The sequence below is a fragment of the Aedes aegypti genome, chromosome 3, assembly GCF_002204515.2.
Source record: "Aedes aegypti strain LVP_AGWG chromosome 3, AaegL5.0 Primary Assembly, whole genome shotgun sequence".
Taxonomy (NCBI): domain Eukaryota; kingdom Metazoa; phylum Arthropoda; class Insecta; order Diptera; family Culicidae; genus Aedes; species Aedes aegypti.
Genome location: NC_035109.1, coordinates 68073854 through 68084131, shown reverse-complemented (window position 1 = coordinate 68084131; position 10278 = coordinate 68073854). Strand labels below are relative to the sequence as shown.

The 10278-nt window shown below is 40.5% G+C and overlaps 2 protein-coding genes across 7 annotated transcripts in view; one reads left to right on the top strand and one right to left on the bottom strand.

The window, feature by feature from the left end:
• Positions 1–10278, bottom strand: part of LOC5567517 (A disintegrin and metalloproteinase with thrombospondin motifs 9) — a 745053-nt gene that overhangs the window by 344278 nt on the left and 390497 nt on the right. The gene's annotated exons all lie outside the window — the stretch shown is intronic.
• Positions 3–7470, top strand: LOC5567550 (E3 ubiquitin-protein ligase TRIM37). Its single transcript, XM_001657457.2, has 4 exons — positions 3–1179; positions 6422–6670; positions 6733–6939; positions 7005–7470. Exons 1-4 carry the CDS (start codon positions 278–280, stop codon positions 7393–7395), a joined length of 1749 nt encoding a protein of 582 aa, XP_001657507.1. The 5' UTR covers positions 3–277; the 3' UTR covers positions 7396–7470.

The window sequence follows — 10278 nt, the reverse complement described above, 5'->3', positions numbered from 1 at the left end:
GGCGTTTTTGGTTCGGTTAGTTTTCTTGAGGATTGATCGCAGAGAAGGTCGTTTTTTTTTATTTCGCTGAGAGTGTACAAACAAATAGTGGAAAAAGAAGGTCCCTGCTGATTGCTTTTGCGTGATAGTGCACCGACGGAGATAAGGTATCGAGGTCAGAGAACTTAGGTCGCACTGAGGAACGGATGCGGCGTGGCGTACTCTAGACAGAGCGTCGATCGAAACGAGATAAGCTAGTGAAATTGAGAGCACAACCATCGAATGCTGATTTGGCAAGATGGCCGGTGAAGCATCACTACAACAACAACAACAACAGCAGCAGCAACAGATACTGCAGGAGTTGACCGATAGTTTAGAATGTCAGATCTGTTTGAAGACGACGGACGATCCGCATCTCTGTCCGAAGTGTTCCAAGTTTTTCTGCTATGGTTGTATACGGGATTGGTTGCAGAAATCCGACAAGGAAGCGTGCCCCAACTGCTTGGGCTCGGTTAGCTTGTCGGAATTTGTGAAGTTTCGCTGGGGCAATAGTATCGAATCGTTGCGAAATTTGGTGACAAAGCCAGGAGGATCTCCAACCAATCGTAAAGTTAGCCTGAAAGATGAGTTGCATGTGGCGCAAGGTGCGTTCAACGCAGCATCGGAACGGATCAACCGAACGCTGGATGGAAGGAGAGAGGCACTGAAGAAGTCCAAAGATGGTGTCATAAAATCGATCAACATTCTAGTACAGCAGGAATTCCGAGACGTTAATCAACAGTACAATGGGAAGTTGGCTGAAGTGGACGCTTGGAGTGACATTCTCGCAAAGGAGTTGAACAAGCTGGAGATTTCGCTGTACGCTTTACAGGATAGCATTTCCAAGGAACCGGCTTCGGAATCGGAACAGCACCAGCTCCAGACACAGTGCCATGTTCTGAAGAAGAAGCTGGACCTTCTAGCTCCGAACGTTCCGGAGCATAAATTCTACTGTAAACTTCTACCGGCACCAGTGGTGTGGCGATTCACGGTAAGGAATTTCCACCAATCACGCATGGGCAATCAGGTGCAGTACTCGGACTTGGTGCGGGACGATTTGGGCAACACATGGCGCTTGGAGATTCATCCGAACGGGTTCGACGATGCCAGGAACAAGAGCGTTAGCGTCTTCATGCAGCTGTACGAGGGAGTGGAGGGGAGGTAAGTGTTGGTTGAATTGTTTACATCTGTGGGTTCTGGGGAACGGTTTCGGGAAATGAATCACGAATGTGAAAGTTTTTTTATTGGGTTAGGAAAAATAAAGAACAGTCATATGATTGAACAGTATCATGAATTGAATTTGAATAATCATGTATACTTAAGTTAAAATGTCTAATCCTACTCAAATTTCAGGGTTCATCACAATATTCTGCAGCTTACTGTACATTACTGTTGAGCCTTTCGTCAAAATCCTAATAAATATTTTGTCCTTGAATTTCATTAAAAATTGAAAAGTTTTCTGAACAGAAGCCGATTTAGCTTCTGAATAGTGAACAATTGATAATCCGTATCTGGTACAATAGTTGATATATGGCTGATATGATGCACAAATAAGTCGTTAAGTAACTTTATATTGGCCGTGTACAGAATTTGGGCCCATATCCGGCTTAAGCTAATCTTAAAGTTTTGGAGAAGAACCTCTCAAACTTACTGAAGGAATGCTTTTCAAGATTCGTTCGGAGCTTATAAGTAGTTGATAATTTATGAAAACATGTATACAATCTTCTCAGGTCAAGGAATTCATCCCGATCATTCTTCAGAGATAGAACCTGCTTCTCAGCAAAGATGGTTAGAACGAAAAAGATAATCGACTCCCGTCTTTTTCAGGCGACATGAAAAGCGCCGCTCTGGTGAGTCAAAAACAAACTAATACCTACCGTTCACCTAGTGTCCACCAGATGACTAAGTGTTCGTTTATGAAATTCACGCTCAAAAAAAGTTACACAGCTAACACGGGGTTGTTCGATATTGTCAATCAGCTTCGAATGCCAAAAAATGTAGGAAAAAGAAGAAAAAATCAGCATTTTTTTAGATTTTTTTTTTTAAATTAACCAAATTTTGTGTTGATTCATAAGAGCCTGATTTTGTGTAAGTCTTTCTCAATTCTGTGTGACTTTTATTAAGCGTGTTTGTTTTGATTTCTTCCTTTTTCATCGTCGTTTTTTAATAGGCAAATATTTTCAAAGCTAAACGATCACTCCGACACCTGGTAGCTAGTAGAAGAACCATCAAAAAAGGTTTGGTTGAGAACGCACCGTGTGCAGCATAGGAAGGAGCACACAATTTGCAGTATAGGGTAAGCTTCTAAGAAGAAGTTTTTCAAGCTTCTGAGAAGAAGTCTTCCAAGCTTTTGATGATAAGCTTTCCAAGCTCCTGAGGAGAAGCTTTTGAAATTTCTGAGGCTTTCCATGCTTCTGAAAAAAAAAAAATTTCAAGCTTCTGAGGAAAAACTTTCAAAGCTTCTGGAAAAAGTTTTTCCAAGCTCCTGAGGAGAAGCTTTTCAAGTTTCTAAGGAGAAGCTCTCCAAGTCTCTTAGAAGAAGCTTTCCAAGCTTCTAAGAAGAAGTTTTTCAAGTTTCTGAGAAGAAGTTTTCCAAGTTTCTACAGAAAAGCTTTCTCAGCTTCTGCGGAGAAGCTTTCCATGCTTCTGAGGAGAAGCGTTCCAAGTTTCTGAGAATAAGCTTTCCAAGCTTCTAAGAACAAGTTTTTCAAGCTTCTGAGAAGAAGTTTTGCAAGCTTCTGAAGCTTTCCAAGCTTCTGACTAGAAGCTTTCCAAGCTGCCGAGGAGAAGCTTTTGAAGCTTCTGAGGAGAAGCTTTTGAAGTTTCTGAGGAGAAGCTTTCCAAGTTTTTGAAAAAAGTTTTTCGAGCTTCGGGGAAAAAGTTTTTCAAGCTTCTGAAAAAAAAAACTTTCAATGCTTCTAAGGAGATTCTTTCCAAGCTTCTGAGGAGAAGCTTTCATAGCTCCTGAGGAGAAGCTTTCAAAGCTACTGAGGAGAAGCTTACAAAGCTTCCGAGGAGAAGCTTTTAAAGCTTATGAGGAGAAGTTTTCAAAGCTTCTGAGGAAGAAGCTTTCAAAGCTTCTGAGGACAAGCTTTCAAAGCTTCTAAGGAGAAACTTTCCAAGTTTCAAAGGAGAAGCTTTCTAAGTTCCAAAAGCTTTCGAAGCTTTTGGATTTTCTGAGGAGAAGCTTTCTAAGCTTCTGAGGAGAAGCTTTCTAAGCTTCTGAGAAAAAGCTTTCTAGGCTTCTGAGGAGAAGCTTTCAAAGCTTCTAAGGAGAAGCTTTCAAAGCTTCTGAGGAGAAGCTTTCAAAGCTACTGAGGAGAAGCTTTCAAAGCTTCTGTGGAGAAGAAGTTTCTGAGAAGAAGCTTTCCACACTTCTAAGAAGAAGTTTTTCAAGCTTCTAAGGAAAAACTTTCAAAGCTTCTGAGAAGAAGCTTTTGGAGTTTCTGAGGAAAAGCTTTCCAAGCTTCTGAGGAAAAGCTTTCAAAGCTTCTGAGGAGAAGCTTTCCAAGCTTCTGAGAAGAAGCTTTCCAAGCTTCTGAGGAGAAGCTTTCCAATCTTCTGAGGAGAAACTTTCCAAGCTTCTGAGGAGAAGCTTGCCAAGATCTGAGGAGAAGCTTTCAAGCTTCTGAGGAGAAGCTTTCCAAGTTCTGAGGAGAAGCTTGCCAAGCTTCTGAGGAGAAGCTTTCCAAGTTCTGAGGAGAAGCTGTCCAAGTTCTGAGGAGAAGCTTTCCATGCTTCTGAGGAGAAGCTTTCCTTGTTTCCGAGGAGAAGCTTTCCAAGCTTCTAAGGAGAAGCTTTCCAAGCTTCTAAGGAGAAGCTTTCCAAGCTTCTAAGAAGAATATTTCCAAGTTTCTCAGGAGAAGCTTTCCAAGCTTCTGAGGCGAAGCTTTCCAAAATTCTTAGGAGAAGCTTTCCAAGCCTCTAAGCAGAAGCTTTCCAAGCATCTGAGGAGAAGCTTTCCAAGCATCTGAGGAGAAGCTTTCCAAGCTTCTGAGTAGAAGCTTTCCCAGTTTCTGAGGAGAAGCTTTCCAAGCTTTTGAGGAGAAGCCTTCTAAGCTTCTGAGGAGAAGCTTTCCAATCTTCTGAGGAGAAGCTTTTTAAGCTTCTGAGAAGCTTTTAAAGCTTCTGAGGAGAAGTTTTCTAAGCTTTTGAGGAGAAACTTTCGAAGTTCCTGAGGTGAAGCTTTTGAAGTTTCTGAGGAAAAGCTTTCCAAGCATCTGAAAAAAGATTTTTAAGCTTGAGGAAAAACTTTAAAAGCTTCTGAGGAGAAGATTTACAAGCTTCTGAGGAGAAGCTTTCCATGCTTCTGAGGAGAAGCATTCCAAGCTTCTGAGGAGTAGCTTTTCACGCTTCTGAGAAGAGGGCTTTCCAAGCTTCTGAGGAGAAGCTTCCCAAGCTTCTGAGGAAAAGTTTTCTAAGTTTCTGAGGAGAAGCTTTACAAGTTCTGAGGAGAAGCTTTGCAAGTTCTGAGGAAAAGCTTTACAAGTTCTGAGGAGAAGCTTTCCATGCTTCTGAGGAGAAGCTTTCCTAGTTTCTGAGGAGAAGCTTTCCAAGCTTCTAAGGAGAAGCTTTCCAAGCTTTTAAGAAGAATATTTCCAAGTTTCTCAGGAGAAGCTTTCCAAGCTTCTGAGGCGAAGCTTTCCAAGCTTCTGAGGCGAAGCTTTCCAAAATTCTTAGGAGAAGCTTTCCAAGCTTCTGAGGAAAAGCATTCCAAGCCTCTAAGGAGAAGCTTTCCAAGCTTCTGAGGGAAACTTTCCAAGCTTCTGAGTAGAAGCTTTCCCAGTTTCTGAGGAGAAGCTTTCCAAGCTTTTGAGGAGAAGCCTTCCAAGCTTCTGAGGAGAAGCTTTCCAATCTTCTGAGGAGAAGCTTTTTAAGCTTCTGAGGAGAAGCTTTTTAAGCTTCCGAGGAGAAGCTTTTTAAGCTTCTGAGGAGAAGTTTTCTAAGCTTTTGAGGAGAAACTTTCCAAGTTCCTGAGGTGAAGCTTTTGAAGTTTCTGAGGAAAAGCTTTCCAAGCATCTGAAAAAAGTTTTTTTAAGCTTGAGGAAAAACTTTGAAAGCTTCTGAGGAGAAAATTTACAAGCTTCTGAGGAGAAGCATTCCAAGCTTCTGATGAAAAGCTTTCCACACTTCTGAGAAGAGGGCTTTCCAAGCTTCTGAGGAGAAGCTTCCCAAGCTTCTGAGGAAAATTTTTCTAAGCTTCTGAGGAAAAGCTTTTGAAGTTTCTGAGGAGAAGTTTTCCAAGTTTCTGAGAAGAAGCTTTCCAAGCTTCTGAGAAAAAGTTTTTCAAGCTTCCGAGAAAAAGTTTCACAAGCTTATGAGGAGAAGCTTTCAAAGCTTCTGAGGAGAAACTTTTGAAAACCTTTCCAAGCATCTAAAAAAAAAGTTTTTCAAGCTTCTGAGAAAAAGTTTTGCAAGCTTCTGTGGAGAAATTTTCAAAGCTTCTGAGGAAAAGCTTTCTCAGCTTCTGAAGAGAAGTTTTCTCAGCTTCTGAGGAGAAGCTTTCACATCTTCTGAGGAGAACCTTTTGAAGTTTCTGAAGAGAAGCTTTCCAAATTTCTGAGAAGAAGCTTTACCAGCTTCTAAGAAAATTTTTTTTAAGCTTCTGAGGAGGAGTTTTGCAATCTTCTGAGGAGAAGCTTTCCAATATTCTGAGCAGAAGCTTTTGAAGTTTCTGAGGAGAAGTATTCCAAGCTTCTGAAAGAAGCTTCATAAGTTTCTGAAAAGAAGTTTCACAGAAGATTCACAAGCTTAGCTGCAAATGCTTCTGAAAAGATGCTTCAAAAGCTTCTGAAGAAAGCTTCACAATCTTCTGAAAAGAAGCTACACAAACTTCTGAAAAGACGCTTCACAAACTTCTGGAAGGAAGATTCACAAACTTCTGAACAGAAGCTTCGAAAGCTTATGAAAAAAAAAGCTTCAAAAGCTTCTGAAAAAAGCTTCAAAAACTTCTAAAAAAGCTCTACAAGCTTTTGAAAAGAAGTTTCACAAGCTTCCCAAAAGAAACTTCAAAAATTTCTGAAAAAAAGTTTTACAAGCTTTTGAAAATAAGCTACACAAACTTCTGAAAAGAAGATTCACAAGCTTCAGAAAAGAAGCTTCAAAAGCTTCTGAAAAGAAGCATGGCTCGTTATATTCTTAGTAAGCAATAAAGTATGCAAATTAAACGCAAACTCAACGACATTTTGAACATGGCATCTAAAATTTATGAGTTCATTGCAAACTATTTAAGATCTACTGCAAATGTTTGGTGGATGACACAAAGTGTAGTTCCGATGAATATATTTTGGTGTAGATTGTTCCAGATTTCATGTACTGTGCAGAAACTTACTATATGAACTTCTGATCGGGAATGATCAAATTTCCACACAATCTGCACCAACACGAGACTCTCATCTTGCAGGTACCACTTCACCATCGAGCTGCCACACCGGGTGCGACCGCACTTCTACGAAGACGAGGACTACTTCCAGCTGCGCAAGGGCTGGGGTCAAAACCACTTCGTCGACCAGAAACTGCTGCTGGACGAGTTCGTCGAGAACGACTGCTTCGAGATACGGTTCTCCGTCCGATCGCCGCATCTGATCGAAAAGTACGACTGCCTGCGGAAGTATGCCGACAAGCTGGAGCGCTACAATTCCGCTTTAAGAGAGTGCGATTGCAACATTTGTAAGGTTTTTGACGTTCTGATTTGAACAACTTGCATACTTTCAGGGAATGTTCCGTTGATTGCATCAACGAGATTTGTTGCATTCGAAACGTCACCGAGGCTTGCAACAGTTACAGTTGCCTGTACTCGGATACTCTTCGTGACGACCTTGGTGGAACTTGGAGACTTCAGGTGTTCCCCGGAGGTAACGGCGATGTCAAAGGCATTTTCGCGTGTATATTTCTGGAGCTCGTGGAAGGAATTCCCAATGTGTATGTTAATTCAAACTCCCTGAACGTATTCCCTCTTCTAATAACAAGCTACTATCCCCGCACAGGTACGAATTCTCCGTAGACCTAATCAACGAGTCCCCGAAAAAGTGCATCAAAAAATCTCTCGAGCACAACTTTCAGCCGTGGATGCCCTTCGGGTGGAAAAATTTCGTTTCCCGCGAAGAACTCCTGGACGGAGGATTTCTCAAAAAGGATGCCCTAATGATCCGTCTGGCTATTCGACCGCCCACCGTCGGGCACAAGTTCAACTACCTTCGGCAGTATCACGACAAAACCGTCAGGGACCTCACGCAGGCCCACACCAAAGCGCCTTCTTCCCCGGCCTCATCCCTGCTCAGCTCGAAAACTTTCGAAGCTCCGATTAGCTTTATCCGAAAAATGCTCCCCAGAGCTCCCAGCCAAGAGCAGGGATCTTCCTCCAGTGCACCCAAGTAGATGCATGATTGACCAGAATAAACACCTACCCCCCAGAAAAGGCGAAAAAAATACACTCTCATTGTAGCTGTCAAACTGTTTGTTGCTCTTTTTCCGGACGATAAATCACAGTCCAGGCGAGAACTCGTGATCCATAAATCACCTACTCCACATACCGGCCGGCGGCGTATCGTCGTCATCGTCGTTGAACTTAAAGTTGCAGAGAGCTCTACTATCATTAACCCGCGTTAAAACAGCGAGCAGGAGGTTTGTCGGCAAGGTCGATAAATATCCGTTTTTAATTCTCTTCAATTACCTGCTTTTAACGGTCTAAACAGGGGTATAAATTTGTAGAAATGATGACCGGTGGTGCTGGACAGACGTCCAGCCGAGACTCCGAGTGAGAGGCGTGCGAAAATGACCATTACGGATAATTTGTTGAGGATCGCGGAGGATGGTGCAAGTGCGCAGAGAACTCATGAATATGCGAGAGAATAGCGAAAGCTCGTGGGCGGTCAATTGGTAAGAATTATACTTTGCAAGTGCGGAGGGTGGGTCGTTCTTCTTGTGTGATCTAGGAGGTAGCCGTTTGCGGTTCTTAGCTGGATTAATAGGGTCGTTAAACAAGCTTTAAGGTTGTAAGGTCTCTGTGGCTTGTCATGGGCGGTGTTGTCAGCAATGATTTGGCGGCGTTGATTGCAAATGATGTTAGTGCATCTTCAATGAAACTTAAGTTCTCAAAACATTCCGTTCTATGGTATGTCACGATTTGAATAGATACATCCTAATGAAGAATGATCCATCCTAGTAAAGAATGGCACAGATTTGCTTATTCTTTAATTGGCTTTCTTAAGGGTGTTGAAATTATTTTCTTTTCAGAGTTGTCTTGACTCCAAAACAAAGTTATCAAGAAGAATTATTTTGAAGAAATATCTGAAAATTTTGTAGAAAATGTTTAATTAAGACAACATGGCATAGGCAAACTGGACCAAGTTAATCCAGACAATTTAATGTTCATCAGTAAACAAACTGTGCACGATAAATCGAAAGCACTCAAATTTATGGTAAAAAGTGAGCTGTCATTGTGATATTCGTCTCTTAATGAGCGAAATTTCATTTTTGAGAATTTATATGATATCTTGCGATTTTGAGGCGCTTAATAATGAAAAATATGTTGTTGTTCTCATAAAACGTTAAACTGCTTGTGGAAACAAAAATTATTTTTATTCACATATTTCTGAGTATTGGTTTTTGATTTTTCTTTTTTTTTCTTTTTGATTCCTTTTTTTCCATTTTTTTTCTTGAAGCTTCTTCTAGGTAACGAATTTTGACAATGATATAAATTTGAGTTTTTGCAGTACTTTTGTTTTTTTTTCTGAAACATATTTTATTTTTCTTGTAACTAACGGAAAAATCGATTTGAAACTATTTCATCTCAACCAGGCTCTTCTTTAATGATAAATTGATTGTAGAAAAATATAAAATGTTCCAATTTTGTATTACACGTTAAATTAGACCCAGACATTTATAGGTTATAAAATAATACAATTTTGCAAACATTTTTCAAAACTACAAAAATATTTCAAAAGTCGTATAAAACTTTCCTAATGTACGTGTTATGGCTCTAGGGTTAACCCAAAAATAAAATTTTGGTATCCAAACTAAGAAAAAATACACAAAATTACAAAGTGTACCCCGTCCAAAGACGGGGCTGGGTATTAGGGGGTTAATTTTCAACGAAATCTAGTTTTTTTAAACAACACGCTATAGCGTGTTCTTTCTACTACTTTGTTTTTTTTCCACTCAAAGAACGGCTTGCTTTCTTTTCTTATTCTTGGCATTAACGTCCTCACTGGGATAGAGCCTGCTTCTCAGCTAAGTGTTCTTATGAGCACTTCCACAGTTATTAACTGAGAGTTTTCTTTGCCAAATTTGCCATTTTCGCATTCGTTTGTCGTGTGGCAGGTACAGGGATGCATGGAAATTTCCATTACGAAAAGATCCAGGACCGACCGGAAATCGAACCTAGACACCTTCAGCATGGCTTTGCTTTGTAGCCGCGGACTCTAACCACTCGGCTGAGGAAGGCCCCGACGGCTATATGGTATTTAAATTTGTTTTATTTTGAAAATGGGTCCATACTTGAATCTTGACACTTTTGATCATGTTTGACGTTCACTCAGTCGACAAAAACGCCACATGGCTGTTACTTCTTAACACTAGGGTTGTTCTTTTCTGAAATTTCGTAAGGGACACGGAAAACAAAATACTCCCAAAATTTGAGTTTAAACCAATGGGTTTAACAAAATCGCAAAAACCTAAAGTGTTTTTTGGACTTCAACCAAGGAAAACCATTTGAAAAATTAAGTAAACATTTGTTTCTGGCCTCAACTTAAGCGTTTGGTTTTGACGTGCTACGGAAAGCCCAAGCATGTCGGTTTGTTTTCGGAACTCCAAGAGTTTGTTGTTTATTTTCTCGTTTCGTGCGTTTTGCTTTGCAGTGCTGCGGAAATTCCAAACTAGACGGATCGTTTACGGAACGCTAAGAAGTTTCGCGGTACGCATTGTGCAAGTGCGAAAAGATATTCGTTTGCAGTCGAGGATGGATTACTACTGGTGAGCTCGTTTCATGCTTATGATTACACATTTTTTCCATGAGCGTAACTTTTATGTAATTTTCAAACAAACTAAGTATGATGCATCACAACAAGTGTTGGCGTTATTCTTGTTTTATATAATTTCAACAATCATATATTATTTCTCTTTTCACCATTACTAAAAACATCTTTTGAATGGTTCGACATTATGGATGTTGACGTATTTTTAAATCTTCTACCAAAAACTTTTCATCTCGAGACAAAAATGCAAAACAAGTTTTAAGTAATAGCCGTATTTTTCCTCGCT

Coding starts and splice junctions, on each gene's coding strand:
- LOC5567550 (XM_001657457.2), top strand. CDS start 278: ATGGCCGGTGAAGCATCACTACAACAACAACAACAACAGCAGCAGCAA. Junction 1,180..6,421: donor TACGAGGGAGTGGAGGGGAG/GTAAGTGTTGGT, acceptor CTCATCTTGCAG/GTACCACTTCACCATCGAGC. Junction 6,671..6,732: donor TACAATTCCGCTTTAAGAGA/GTGCGATTGCAA, acceptor GCATACTTTCAG/GGAATGTTCCGTTGATTGCA.